Source organism: Nothoprocta perdicaria, unplaced genomic scaffold, assembly GCF_003342845.1.
Source record: "Nothoprocta perdicaria isolate Ctin4 unplaced genomic scaffold, notPer1 scaffold_168, whole genome shotgun sequence".
NCBI lineage: Eukaryota > Metazoa > Chordata > Aves > Tinamiformes > Tinamidae > Nothoprocta > Nothoprocta perdicaria.
Genome location: NW_020454849.1, coordinates 307,800 through 323,607, shown reverse-complemented (window position 1 = coordinate 323,607; position 15,808 = coordinate 307,800). Strand labels below are relative to the sequence as shown.

At 35.7% G+C, this 15,808-nt stretch overlaps 1 protein-coding gene across 1 annotated transcript in view; it reads left to right on the top strand.

Annotated features, from left to right (window-relative positions):
- The first annotated feature begins 264 nt into the window (after nucleotides 1-264).
- Nucleotides 265-15,808, top strand: part of TMC1 (transmembrane channel like 1) — a 61,658-nt gene continuing 46,114 nt past the window's right edge. Inside the window, 4 exon segments of the mRNA XM_026035844.1 lie at nucleotides 265-298; nucleotides 9,558-9,632; nucleotides 9,795-10,170; nucleotides 14,386-14,526. Coding sequence (XP_025891629.1) covers nucleotides 265-298; nucleotides 9,558-9,632; nucleotides 9,795-10,170; nucleotides 14,386-14,526 — 626 coding nt within the window.

Sequence of the window (15,808 nt, the reverse complement as noted above, 5' to 3'; positions counted from 1 at the left end):
AGTAATAAAGAAGGAGAACAAGTTCTTCCATTCTTTTGACCCTAGCATGCCAACCCTAAATAGTAAACTAAACATTCATGAAAAATTAATCACTTCGGAAATTAGTATCTTCTTATATTTCAGTCGGTGAAACTTCACCAGCAGCATCCGTGCACCGACAGGCAGGACGATGTTGATGTGGTACACTTTATCCTGAACCGCTCAACCTCCAGGCACTCTCCAGTGTAGGTGGCAGCGGGAGCAGCCCTGTGAAATACAGTCACGATGCCTAAACACGAAAAGCCGACTGAAGGAAATGGTAATTACAAATATAATTATACATCTCATACAAGTATTCATTTTCTGCATGTAGCTCAACAGTCTGTAAGTTTTGCTTTCTTCTTGTTCTTTCTGATAGAAATTCACCTTTGTCACAATACATTAGCTTCTGTTCAGAAATGTATTTTGCTTGGCTTTTGAAAGCAGCTTTCCTGTGAGCTGGCTGATTATAGGATGGCAGTGTAATCCTCCACTATGTAGTAAATCAAAACAATGCAACCCCAGCCCTGTTGCCTGACTCACATTTATATATAGTTTATAGGGACAATTAAGAAAATATTTTACAGCTCCTGTAAACTGCACAGATACTAATCTTCCRTTGCTTTCAGCATTTAATATGAAATTAGTGAAACAAATGCTTTATAGTCAGATAAAATATTTTTAAAAAATCTATGCTGATACTGTCCTATTACATTCTAAATTTTAAAAATGTTTCTGTAGGAAATTTGAGGTATTTTTTGTGCATAATGCTTTATTCTGTTGAAGAGTGAAGCAACTCTTGGATATGAGAAGTACTTTGAGTTCTCATGGGCAACACTGCCCTTTCCAAAATATTGATCTTTTTAAATATGGGATAGGTGTGGCATTTCTAATCTTCATCATGCAATGAGATTGCCAGGGACCTTGCTCTAGAGTGTTTTCTGATGAATTCATTACATCTCCTTGAGTAAGGCTGATATTGCTAAACATATATTGCTGTTTTTAATCCAAAATCATAATGATCAATAGTGAAAAAGATGGGTTCTGCCTCTACATAAAACACAGCAAAAGACTGCTCGGCATTTTCAAGGAATGTAACCTCTGAGTCCATCCTATTCACTTGCCACTTTTTACCTGTAAGCCTTCATTTTTGTTTCCTTTTCTAARCTGTTTTCTATACATACCTTCACTGAATGATTTACTTCTCAAGCAATATGTTCTAATAGAGCTTATTCTAATATAAAAGAAACACAGCATTTCATGTAACATAAGCAATATAAATATCAGGTTTGATATTATTTTTCTGAATAACAAATATRTATCCATTTTAATATTAAAAAGCTAGTGATTTTTCTTAGAAAATCAAATTTTTATACTTACCCATATGACTGAATTGACTTGTCTGCTGCCTCAGTGATTTTATTATTCACCCAAAAAAGTGTTTTTACAAAGGACAGCATTCCCAAGATGAACAAAACCCAGATATTTTACCAGGAAAATATGAAATCTTTAGATTGTGGAATTATGATTAATCTTGAGGCAAATTGTGCATCAAAATGTATCCTGTTTGTAATTTGTAATAGCATCCTATGGCCTTAAAGACATGTAGGGATTTATTTAGGAATGGGAAGATGTGAGTAAAAGCAAGTCTCAGTCTTGATTTAAGCAAGGTAAATTGAGTGTTAACATGTATAGGTATGATACAGATTCAGAGTGTGGTTTTGAGTACATCTTCAATTTAAAATATCCTGAGGATTGGAACTAGTTAGCAAGGGCTCTTTGACCATTTTTCTTGTCTCTTGGCATGTTTTCTGCAATGTCTAGGATATAAGGAGTTGCATGGTTCATTACTCTATGTTCATAAACTGGAGTTCCTTTTCCTAAGCTCCTGTTATAAGGAAAGAAGGCCTAGGGGACAAACGATCATAATGGATGTTCATAATAGTTGTGATGATAGAAAGTGCCTGTTTTTGTATATCAACAATATAATGAACTGGTAACTCATGGATATCAATGTTAGAAGAGCTGTCTCATAGGATCCACCAAAGATGCATCCGAAACTTGATCATTAGCTGTTTTTTTCAGTATTAACACGTTTTCTTCCCATGTTAGCACTTATATGAATAATGGAAATAAGTTAAGTAAATCAAGCTCAGAGCCTGAAAAGGTCGGAGCGGTATGATTTACTGATTCTCATGCATCCCTGAATATATTGGACATTTAATATTCCTAATTCTTGCATTGAAGACTTGAATTAAAGCAAAAAATTGCCCACTATCAAATCAACAGTGTGACAATGCAAACCCATCTCTTTTTTTTTTTTTTCAATACCAGTGGCATAATTTGTCCAGAAAATTGGACATCTTGGTTAGATGTTCATGCAATATAGATAGAGAAATTTGAATATATCCACAGGTACTGTGGAAAAGTCAATAGTATCTGAACTTACATGCTCGTGAAGGAGGTGAAATGCTGAGGAGTCCCTCACTGAATTATTTTGCTTCTTTCCTGTCTAATTTAGGTTTTATAGGAGCAATTTGGCCTAATTCTTTTGGCCTGAAATCATGCAATAAATGTATTTATGCCTGAAGGGGATTTTTGCCTGAGATTGAGGTTTTGACATGCAAAATGAGAGACAGCATTCAAAGCCTCTCTTATGCTACAAACCATAAGGAAATTGGAAAGAGAAGGGCATAAGCATGCCCAGTGCTGACTGCAGTGCCRACTTGATTTACTTAAGCTGGACAGTCTCTGTTATTGTAGCAGAAGTTTTGTAATTTTTCCTTACCAACAGAAACCAATGAGCATTTTATAAGAGGGAAAGTTTAAGCAACTCAGGCAACTTTTGGATGTACATTTGTGAAAAGCCACTATATATATATGTGTATATATATGTGTGTATATGTATATGTATATGTATATGTATATGTATATGTATATGTATATGTATATGTATATGTATATGTATATGTATATGATGTATATGTATATGTATATGTATATGTATATGTATATGTATATGTATATGAAGACGAATTAGCCTTCTCAGATGCTAATGGTTTCATGACATGGTAGGATAAATATTCTGCCTATTTTATTATTTATGCCCTTGTTTGTACAGATCCTGAAAAATAATCGCTGCTTGCTAGTGTGGGTTTAATTGTGGGTTTAATTGAAGAGAAACTAATCTAATGCTGGATAGGACACTTTTTCTGCTTCTGACTTTCAGTTTTGTACATATATAGAAGGAAAAATTGCAATAACCCCCTGGGAACAAAGAGAAGAGCATAGTCTCCAACATTAATTTTCTGTGTTTCAATTTATATTCATTAAAAGAAAAATACAGGATATTCTTAAGGACAATATACTATGAATCAGGCTTAGTTTTCTATTAGTGTGAGTATGGGAATTCTTTTTTTCTTAAGTGTAGCTACTGAAAAGGCRGAATAAGTGCTGGATCCCTGAACACTGAAGCTAATGGAAATTTTGACGCCTCTTGTTTTGGTATCCACTCATTTAGGATGGTTAGCACAAGCTATGGATTGGGCCACTAAGCTCTTCTACTGTCAGGATGGAAATCCATCTGCTGTGTATCTAAAGTCTTTCTGGAAGCTCCATGTTTCAGCTTTTCCTTTTAACACTGGCTAATATGTGGCATGTGTCTGGTATTTCTTTTGCCTCCGGGAAGTGAGAATAATGATGGAAGACTTCAGGGTTCAGTAGAGATATGTTAAAAACTCTTTATACATTCTGTAAAGAATTTTACAATATGTAGTCAGAACTTTGATGGTTCTGTTATTTAAAGAAATATAAAAAGAAGCACAACAGGAGTGTAAATGAACAGAAATTTGCCCACCCCAAACTGTTTCTCTTTGCTTTAGGGTTTTTTTTTTTTTAAATGTTGATATCTTCTCAGAACAATATTCTGAATCTAGGTTATATAAAAAAAAAGGTAGATTATAAAACAGTCAAGGAAACTGTTCAGAAACGGGGAGCTGATTAAAGAGATAAATCCTTTGTCTGTTCATCAGATCCTAATTGTTGAAATGGAATAGTATTAAGAATACTTAAGTTGTTTTAGATAAATGTGAGCAACTGACCTGGCTSTCTTTCTATCACATAGATTTTCTCCTGAGACAAGGAGGGAGTTGTTTTGAACCATCAGGTTTACAAGCAAGAGTTTCACAGAGAAGGACATAAAGGAAGCTGAAAATAAAACTGCAATAGAAATACTATATTAGATTTGTGTTGCAGATCTGAAAGTTAAAGAAGAGGGAAAATGATATTTTTTAGTCTGGAAAGAAAGAAAAGATTTTTGGATTTAGTTTTGCCACCTACTATGTTGTTTCATGGAAGATAAAAATTARATTTGCTGATTCTGTATGTGGGACRGAGACAATAGTGGAAAATATTACATATGACCAAGTTTGGAATATACTGGTATTTTGTTTCTTCAGACCATATATGAAACTCTTCTGTTACTCTGGAAGAGGAATTATATATGTCATCATTCCTGTGTTCTCAGGCTGAATGCTGACAACTTTTAAAAACTCATCTTTACAAAAACTCTGCTATTCCAACCACTATGGATCTTCATCTAACCTTCTGAGGGGTGTTAGTTACAGTAGAAGCAAGCTGTTCAGAAKTATTCATCAAACCAATCAAGCATTTGATTTACATGGCAAAAGAAATACACAGATGTTTGAACATCAGTGTTCACTTAGCACTTAGGTGCTCTTGGCTGAGCAAGATACACCTATCTGGTATATCAAGGATGGGCCTGGTCTGAAGCTTGATTTGGTTGTTAGCCSTTGCTCAAGGGTGTGTTTGGAGGAGTCTTGTGCATTCATCTGTTTTCAGGGTCATTCTTTACCTTTCTATGAGAGTCACGAAGGCAGCTGGACTTGTTATTGGTGTTCTGTAATCTCCATCTTACTGATGGAGATCTTCACATGCATTTATTGCCTGTGCACTTTCATCACTATCATCTTGCATTGCTGATGTCTCTGCATGTTGSACACACAGTTTCTCAGCTGTGTAGGATGACATCTTTCTGGCACTGAGAAGGGTCCATTCAGATCAGTGGAAGTACGACAATTGCTTGCAAGGATCTGTCTGCTCATGACCTAGCTCATTGCCTTAACAATAATACAGTAAAATTTATTTTATATCGCATACAAAAAAATGGTAGAGTATTTTTTAAACCATAACAAAACCAACAAATTCTTTTGCCTGTCATTGAAAATTTTTCGAGGCGATGACACAGAAGATTGCTTAGCAGCAGGCAGCTATACTTGGTGGCAGTGTGAACAGTAGCATTCCAGCACTAGGCCAAGTTTTATGGGCAAATTCCATGAATCATTATCCCTCTCACAATGAAAAATCAAAGGACTTTTGTCAGTAAGAAGACAAGTTAAAAGAAAACATGAAATCTGAGTAGTATGCTATGAAATCTGGTAAACAGTACAACAAATTGGGAAAATGGTACAAGAATACAAAAATCCCCACAGTCCTGGTTTCTGGCTCAGGAAAGCTGTATGACTAGGATAAGCAATGCTACTGATTAGATACCACATACAGTAARGCTTCTCAGATCCTATAAATTTTGTTTCATTGTCAATTTCCTCACCAATCGAAGTGACAACATTTTGACTTCTATTCTGAGCTGTCTTTTGCCATCTGATACCTTGTCTTTACTGCAGTATTTGACTGATGTCCTCATGCAGATTTTCGGTGTTTTTGCACCTAGTGTGGTTGGTTTATTTTTGGCTGTAGACTAAAACCTAAAGAGTGTTTTGTGCAGATCAGTTCTCAGACTTGTGATTTCCCTATCCTTAATCTAGCACAATCAAAAAGTTTTCTTTAGATGAGTGAGGGGAAAGGTCAGAAAATCGTTGAGTTTCCTAGAATTTAAGGTGTTATGGACTTTATCTCCAAATATACTTAATAATACCCATGTACTAGCATGCACTATCCAGGAATAGATAACAGCTGAAGAATAGTTTGCTCTGAGGTCAACTTACCTCAAGTTAGCTGACTGAGAGCTTAATGACCAAAATTAGCCCTGTGATTATTAATACAGTGAAGAAACAAGGTCCGATTAGCCCTTCTCTGAAACAATGAGCAATTCTAGACTTTGCTTTTGTGAGAATTAGTTGCTTTCTGTGAAGGTTATATATCTCCTCATTAAATTTTCATAAGTGGGATCATACAAAGATCTGTTTGAAAAAGCAGAAGACAAACTGTAGAGCTAAAAGGATCCTACACTCTCATGTTTTTGTTCTTGCATGAAAGACCAAGCCAGAACATCAAAAGTCCTCTTCAGTTTTCCTACAGGGCGATAGTAGAGTACCTGAAGCATATTTCTCTACTGTTTCTTTATCTTGTGGTTTATAGAGGATGTTTTAAATTAGTGCTAAAGTGAATTTAGATTTAGTTTCCCTATGAAATGCAATTTGTGTGTAGTTGAATTGCTTCTCCAATAATTCAGTGAGACAGGCTTTGCCACAAGCAACTGATGTGCTGAGTTATGAACTACTTAGCCTCTTAACGTTCCTCTTTGAAAAGTGTTACAGAGTTAATGATCTGAAGTAGCTTTCTAGTAATAATAGTGTTAAGCAGATTAATGATAATTTATCATTCTTACTGCCCAAATGCCCAACCAATTAATGTTACTGGTCTTTCAAAGAGATGAGCAAACACCCAAAACATAAAAAGACAATTATTATACAAGCTGTCTGTATTACCGTTCTTTCAGGGATACAGCTATAATGTGGGTGACTTCTGCTAGTGACAAAGCTCACAACATAATGTTTTTTTGAGAGCATGGCCTATTCTGTTTGTTTTTTCTAAAAACAAATGCTTGTACTGTGCTTTCTGCATCGTGCCCCAGGCCCTTGGGAAATCTTGCATTCTCRAATATGCCAGAAATAGATTTCTTTTTTTTCTGCAGGTTTGGCTGAAATGTGTTAGCGTTATTTGATGCAGCACAAAGTTTGCAAACTTTTAGTATGAACCAAACAATGTGCTTTGTGTCAAGACTCAAATGATCTAATGGTAATTGTCTRTTTAACATGGAAATGGTATAATGAGGGTTTTTTTTTTTATTTTAAATGAAGTAAGCTGAAACACTTAAACTGATGTGTGTTTCTTATCTCTGGGTGACCACAGCATCCTGAAGCTCAGTCTGATATGATGATTTTCTCCTTTTTGAAAAAGCGTCTTTGAAGCTGGACTGGTGCTTCTTGGCTTTGTCGTTAGTTTCACTGTGCTTCTAGCTGTGTGATTCTGGTAATCACTGGTTGTTTTCTTCTAGTGTCTTTCCAAGGTATCCAAGGTAATATCCACATATAGCTATTTTTATGCTTTCATCTTTTTTTTTTTTTTTTTTTCCTTTATTATCTGTTCTTTATCATACAGATGACTAGGCTTATAGATAAACAGTATGCGCACACAGGACTATTCCTGATTAGCAGTTCAGATATACACCACATCTAGTAATAGCCACAGTCTTTTTATTAGGCAGTCTGAAATTCCTTATTTANTTTTTTTTTTTCCTTTATTATCTGTTCTTTATCATTCAGATGACTAAGCTCATAGATAAACAGTATGAGCACACAGGACTATTCCTGATTAGCAGTTCAGATATACACCACATCTAGTAATAGCCACAGTCTTTTTATTAGGCAGTCTGAAATTCCTTATTTAGCTTTACACTTTACCTGAAATGTTCAGATTGGCACATTTGTTGCCCCATRCTATTGTAATTAATGAAACCCCTAAAACTACATTCTGCTGGTCTTAACCCTKGGTGTTGCATCATCCCTTGTTTCTGCTTTCACTATTATGCCAATGTTATGCTGATTTTTGCATGGTATATTTCCAGTGCTTATGTCTGCTTCTGTCTGTATGATAAGCCAGCAGCTGTTTGCTTATTGTATTCACTCATCAGAAGCTGCAGTGAAGTCGATCTTGCATCATTAAAGTGTTTCCCAGGAATTTTTGTTTGGCTGTAAGAGATCAGCAAAAGCATTAGTTGCAAATAAAAGATCATATCCTGTTGTTGCATGCAAAGCATCTCTTTAGAAGTGTCTGTCTCCGTCTTTTCAAGCTTTCTATAGCAACATAATGGTCTTTGTCAAATGCAGATCTAGTTACTGTCAGCAACAGAAGGCAGAAAGCACAAAAGAGTGCTTATTTTCACATTCCACTGATTATATTGAATGATAATATTTTTGCATAATCTTAAAAAAATRTGCTGCAGGTGCTGTGGAAATGCTAGAAAATTCTATTATAATGAATTTCTATGTGGAGGGAATTTAAACTCTGCAAACATCCGTGTTTTAAAATGTCTGGCAGATTCTGTAGAATAACGCTTTGCACATTACTGTAGGTRATCAAACAAAACCTTGGGTTATTTCATGTTTGCAGCCTTAAGCATTTTACCATTTTTGCTTTGCTTTGCTTTTTGTCTCAGCCAAGCTAATATGCTGTGTGATAGTTTAGTGACAACAATCACCGGAAAGATCAACATGCATAGGATTTTTCACTAGTTTAATAAAACTTGGAAATAGAGAAAGTGTGGAGTAAAATGGAATATAAAGAGAAATTCAAAATTTACAATTACAGGTACAAATGGAAGCTTTTACTTCCAAGAACAAGAAACTCTAGTTTATTGTTGCTTAAAGAAATAGAGTCATATGGACCATGGCATGTTATTGTCTTGTGTGTGCAGAGAAGTTGAATGACGTGTATATAAAAGTGTATGACATATAGGAGTGGAGTGACAGTTGCCTGTTTTATTCTGGCTAATATTTCTTAGTGTTCTCATTAATTTCTTCCAACTATGTATTCTACGATATAATTCATTGATATATCTCAAATGGTACCCTCCATCTACAAAMTCAAATATACTTCAAGGAAACCTTTTGACTTCTGGCTTCTCAGGTTCTAGGTATATGGCTTCTAGGAACCAGGCAACTGGTGGCTGTGTATTACACAGTACACTGTGTAATATGTTTATACAAATATTTTCAGAGATAACATTAATTAAACATTGCATATGCTTATCCTTTCCATATAGATTTAATATTCTTGTGGCTGTAATATATATGAAAGAGTACTGTTATTTCTTCTCAGTATATGCAWGATCCCAATTTCAATGTGTGTGAGGTAAACGATGAGGTGAACAAGCCTACTTTTATTGTTATGAAAAGGTAGCAGAAGAAGGTCTTTCACTGAACTTAGTATTAATTTTTAGTAAGACTGAACCTCTTAAGCAAGGCATTCTACACAAATCAAAAATATTTTTAACAAGTCAAAGAAGCATTTTTCATCTCTCATTTTCTCCAGTTGTGGCATGTTGCTCAGTATGATTTTTTTTTCCAACAGTTTTTTCTCTCCTATTTATTTCCTCAAGATGAGGAAGTTTTTCACTTTCAGGCTTACTTATCTGAGTGCTCACTGACAACTGAGTGCTCAAAACAACTATTTTTGTTTTTATTTTATACCTCACTAACTTTTTCTTTTTTTCCCCATAGGTGGCAGTGATGTTGACATAGAAGAAGGCAGAGAAGGCAGTGCAACTGAGAGTGAAGAAAATGTCAAGGAAATAGGTAACTAGATGTTAACTGAGGCTACCCTCAGTATTTTTTGCATTATGGGTGGGTATTGGTTGGGATTTGAGTTTTGGTTATTAGTTTTTGGGTGATGAAGGTGGAGTAGGGAAGATTCCCATCAACATGCTGCTTTCTTTTGTGTTTTTCTCTCCATCTTAGACAAAGAGAGGAAGAAAGCAACACCCAGAACCAGACGGGGACATGCCAGAGGGAGAGCCAGATGTGTTGATGAGGAACAAGGGGAAGATGATGACGATGTGCCAAGGAGAGCTGGGAATCGCAGGCACAGAAACAGGAGAGGACGAGGAAAAGCATCTGGAAATGAAGGCAGTGATTCAGAGGTGGAGCCTCGCAAAACTAGGAAGAATCAGGCAAATCAGAAATCCAAGGAAGATGGTGATGAAGAAGAAGATGAGAAAGGATGTAAAAGTGGGAAAGGCAAAAATGAAAAGAAACAGGATAAAAAGTCTGATAAGAAGGGGAAAAAAGAGAAGGCCAACAAGAAGAAAAAAGACAAAAAGAAATCAGGTTCAGGGTAATTCAGCATATTCCTTCTTTTTTTTTTTTTTTTTTTTTTTTTTTTGATATGAAATCTCTTGTTATGTGATGTAAAACCTGTCTTCATTTTCGTCTATGAAATACTGTGAGTCAGTATGACTCCTTTTCTCATTAGAGCCCAATTGGAGCTGGATAGATTTTTTATGTTTATTTTTTGGTAGTGAAGGAAGTCTGATTGAGATAGAAACTTACCACAACGCTGGAGGAGTGAAGCCAGGAAGGTATCGTAGGTTGAGGTTGAGGTGATTATCCTGGAGACAATCAGAAATACCCTTCCATACCACCAATACCTGATCAAAGACAAATCCAGTCATAACAAGCAGGAACTTCAACCTGTCTCCTCCTTTTGGTGTTTGATGCCCCAAGGTTATGAGTTGGTATCTGGGAAAAGGAAAGGGGCCAAAGAAGGGATTTTAAGGAGAGAAAGGTGGTCATGGCAGAGCTCAGAACTCATCAAGCATCCAAGGTCCCATTCTGTTTCTGGTGTGTAACTGTATGTGGAAAATCTTGACACTTTTCACAATGTGGAGTTCTTGTTTCTCAGCCTGGTTTGGGCCAACATTTCACAAACGATCAGGGCCACAGCTTGAGGGAGTCAGGAACTGTGGTGAGACTATCCAAGGCTCATCTGACACCAGCTCCCACTGGTCTAGTCACTTTTCCCAAACATTTTAAGTGGGTGTCTTTGGGAGATGCCACAGGTACAGAACACTTCTGAGAAAAACTTTGTATTTTTTTACCTGCTCCCTGTCCATTCTTGAGTTCTTGAAAGGAAACAACTTCAGGGAGTAATGTATTATGGAGCAAATGGAGCTAGAAAAGCTTATCTCTGTGAACAGGGAAAAACATTCCCCTTCCCTCAGCCAGTGCATGCTACAGCTGTTTGTGTTTCCAAAGGGACCCTTGGAGAATATAGTAGGAGCCAGAGGGAAAAAAAATTTGGTGAGACACGCTGTTGTATTAATTTGTCCATGTCCCATGTCAGTATACTTTGATTCCATTCCTCCTCCCTACCAGAATGCCTAAAATTGGTCTTTGTGTGAGTTCTTCACTATGGTGCCAATTATACCCCTCTATGCAATCTTCCATACTAACAGGGCAACAGCACTGAGTCTGCCAACCCCTATTCCTTTGCTTATTGTTATTGTCTTCTACTATAAACTCTTACAGAGTGTTAATTAAAAAAAGACCACTGAAAATATAAAACAATGAAAGCAAAACATTTTTGATTGTCTTTCAAAYAACAGAGCATTAGAACACATGCATTTAGACTAAATAATTAGAAACTGCTAACCAGATTGGGATGTTCTTGAAGAAGGGAGTGTAACACCTGAGGAATAACTGAGGACAGGTAATTACTCTGGAAGGAACCTTAAGAACATTACATTATCAGGCATTTAGGTGACCAGCTGACAAGTTTTCTTGGAAGAAAGAAAGCAATTTTTTTGGAAGAAGAAGCAATTATAAGTAAGGTAAAAACTCTGCAGCATATAAAAGTGTGGTCCTTTCGTTTTAAAATAGAAGCTAAAAAGATACATCACAAAGTGACATTTAAAAAGGAATTGTAAGAAGGTTGAAAGGAAGTTTCTTTATTTATCTCTTTAAGTGACCTATTGTTCAGAGAGCTCTCTATAAATAACCAAGAATGTTCAAAGAGATTTTTAATAGCAGAACAAAAAATAATACAAGTACAAAGAAAAACATGCTGGTGCCGCCCTGTGCCCTGTGCTCTGGGTGTCCCTGCTGGAGCGGAGGGTTGGACTAGATGATCTCTAGAGGTCCCTTCCAGCCTCAACCATTCTGTGATTCTGTGTTTCTGTGATTCTGTGATCAGTTCACTTGTGATTCAGGCTAACCTTGAGGGTGGGAATAGCAGGGTGGGAGGACAGAGTATAAGCTCTGTAGTATGTCCGTGAGGATACAYTGCAACACAAACTACACTCTACTTAAAAATGCATCTTGCTCCTGACATTTTGGACAGTCTGAAAAAGCATACTAAAAAAAATTATGATATTGAGAAAAAAAAATAAAGAAAAGTGAAAGAAAAATTAATATWGATAATATATTAAATATGATATTATTATTCCACAGGAGGGTAATATTATATTTATTGTACATTTTACAGAAGAAGACAGAATTCCAATTTCCTACGTGGAAGCTCACAGTAATCCATGACTTATTTGAGTTAAAGGAAAAATCTGTTCCAAGTCTGCTAAGCTGATCTGCACAGTGTATCCATTCTTAGGAATGGTTAAATTAAAAACCAAAACATCTTAAAGGTATTGAGAAAAATGGGATTCTGATTATTTYCTTAGTTCCAAAAAACACTGAAAAATGGAAGATGATTTGTATATTTCAGAGTAGACATGTTAGTGAAGTTAAATRAGGCAGTAATAGGCTATGGGCACAAGAATCAATATTATCCCTGCTTTAGCCCTTCTGTTCTGCACAGCTTCATTTCTCACTGTATTATCACCTACCACTCCTATTTCCCACTGTTTTCACCACGTTCCTGTAAAACTGTGTATTTCMATTTTGCACAACCTATCCACTATATCAAAGCAAATCCTCAGTATCAAGCAACTAAAGGCTTAAAACTCTCTCATAAACATGAAAATAGTCTCCCTTAATCCTTCTGTTCTTTTTCTTAACCCTGTGCACATTAAAATTTCTCCCAATTGTATATGCAAATCTTTTTATTTACCTGCAACCATTTGACCTAAGTCTTTATATAGATCTTCCATTTGCTCATCACAATATCAGAATAGCAATAAATATGTCTTGGCTTTCTGGAAGGATGTTTCAATCTGAAGATTCACATTTTCTGTGTTTTTTTTTTCTTAATATATAAATTTCTGAAATATTATGGCTGAAGATTTCAACCTTTTAACATGACATCCTCTTCAAAAGATAATATTTGAGTCCTTAATAGCAGGTCATTTGATAGACATGAGTTTCTCTATTTCTTCTGCTGACTGACTCCGTGTGCCTGGAGTTTTGAAGCTCTTTCCCTGTAGCATTTRTTGAAATTATGCCTGCTTTACCAAAGCTAAAAATAAAAGAAAAATGACAAGTTTGTATTCTGATATGCCACAAAAGAATTTTACTTTTATCATATTTATTCTGTTTTTTTTTTTTTTTTAAATAATAAACATGCTTTCTGACAGGTCATCTTGGTAGTTGGAAACACATTCCAGACGTCTTCTACTAAAGTCATGCTGTTTTGAAAGAAGCAAAAGTTTATAATCGCTTAGTTACCTGAATACCATATTATTAGGTGATAACTAGATAGCTAATCATTCAGCTTAGAAATCAGATTTTGAGTATCAAACACTCAAAAAGGTGAATTATAAGTGAAACTTCCTGAAAATTGCTAGCTTGATAAAATTTGAATGTACTGGTCCCAAAGCAGTTAAAAAATGGAAACCTGTATCCAAAAAATTTCATTTTCAAGCATTCTAAACAGAAAATAAAAGGGGGATGCAAAACAAACAATCCTCTAGAAGCAAATAAAAGCACATCAAACAATTAGTTTTTAATAAGAACTTGGTTAATTGTAGTCATCTCTTGTCATTTTTTTAAGGCAAGAATTGAAGACTTATAATTTCTCTTTTCTTTCTTTCCTGTTAGCTGGCATAAAAAAAAAAAAAAAGGAAACCACCATTATTATTGATTTTCTGCCATTGTAAGACTGCCAACAGAAAAACAGAAAGACTTGYATAGGTTTTAGAAAAGTAGACATTGTAGACAATCAACAAGGTTTTACACTGATACTTCAAATTAGTGCCTGAAGATTAAACAAAACTTATCCTGAGATGCCATGACTATTTCCTTGGTTTACTGACAGCACCAGGATGAATCATAGCTGTTCTGCTATGTGGCTTTGAACCCTTCCAAGCTCTGCAATTGTTCCAGCCTTGATTAGTGGAAGTGGGCATGGGCTTTCATCTCTTTTAAATATATCTGCACGGCAGTTGTGTTGTCTCCTCTCTCTTGAGGTGTGGTGCAATGGGATGGATGACTTAAAATTAAGCTGCGCTGTTACTCAGAGACATCTCCTAAGAGCTGCGTGTTCTCCGTCCATGGGACTGCTGCGGTATGAGGCTGGGAGGCTGGTCCTGTTAGGACTCTGCTGTATGGCACTAAGCAGTCACTCATTTAGTGACTGTGTTCTCTCTGTTCTCTCGTGCAGCTCCGATTCTGATTCCGAGGAGGAGCCGATTACAGAGGAGGAATTGGCCAAGCTGAAAGAGGAGGTAGAGGAAAAAAAGAAGCTAATTGCTACGCTACGAAACAAGCCATGGAAAATGAAAAAGAAGCTGTCTGTTCTGAAGTATGGTTTGAATTTCATGTTGAGTATCTGTCATGCTGATTTGTACTGTGCACTTTTCTTGTGAAATTTTACTTTATTTCTAGATSTACTGACACAATTAACTTCAAGTCATTTCTGATCTCTAATTACTTTTTGAGACATTCTTTGAGAGACTTAAATGGATTTAAGTGGAATTACACAGCTCTGCAGACCTGAAATCAAATAGGAAAAGCTTTTATCTTTATTTTAGGTTTCCATCACACACCCCAGTGAAGGCTTTCATTTTCTTCAGCTGATAAGATCCAGTGAAAGGCAAATGTTGAATTTCAATACCTCAGGACYGTCAGGGATGGGAAGGGTAGATTCTCCTGTATTCTTCTGTCTTAACCTTATGGGGAACGAACTTTCTACTTTTTTTTTTTAATTAAGAAAAAAGCAAACATTTTTCTGATCGGAAACTCAGCTTGACCTTTTTACACATTTTTAGATATGCCATATGTGAAACACTTTTTTTCCTGTCTTTAAGGAATTTTTTTTTTTTTTTTGCTTTTTTTCTTCTTGTGGAGGATGTWCTAATGAGGAAATTGAATGTATTTTGTGAAAGAAGGGAGTATAGAACCCAAGTGAACAGAGTAAGCAGCAGATGTAAAGAGAAAATATTGTGAAGATCAGGGAAATTTCAGGAAAATTAGAAGAGCAGATTAGATAATTATGTTATTTTTCATAGGCTATATACTGTAATTATAGGATCCTCATCAACATWTTTTTTTTTCTAGATGTAYCCTTATTATGAATGGAGCTGCTTTTATAGCTGTTTTTCTACTGTAACTACATTCTGTCAGTTTGCTTTTATTACATTCTAAAGAAAGGAAGTGTTCGAAGATAAGTGGCATACATTTATGATGAGGGTAAATTATAGCAGTGTCTTCAAGGACAGTGTCAGTYAAGTACAGATAGAAGTCTTTAAAGCAGATGTGTAAATTTTACATGATATAATTAGCTCAGCTACTAACCTTGAGTTTGAATTAGGAGCCTTGATGAACTTCTACAGATCCCRTCCTGGTCAGAGTGACAGGAGTGTCAGTCCGTTCTAGCTTCATCTGTGAAGTGTTTATATTTGTTTATAACTGAGTGCTTCTAGTCAGCTTCAGTGGCTGCTAAACAGTAGTATTAATACAGTTGTATTAGATGTCAGTATTCAAAAAATGGGGTGTACTTTCATAGATAAGCCAACAGTAAATTTTCTCACCTTAATATCTGTCCAAGAAGTGAAAATCATTTCTTTGTTAATATTTATTATTAA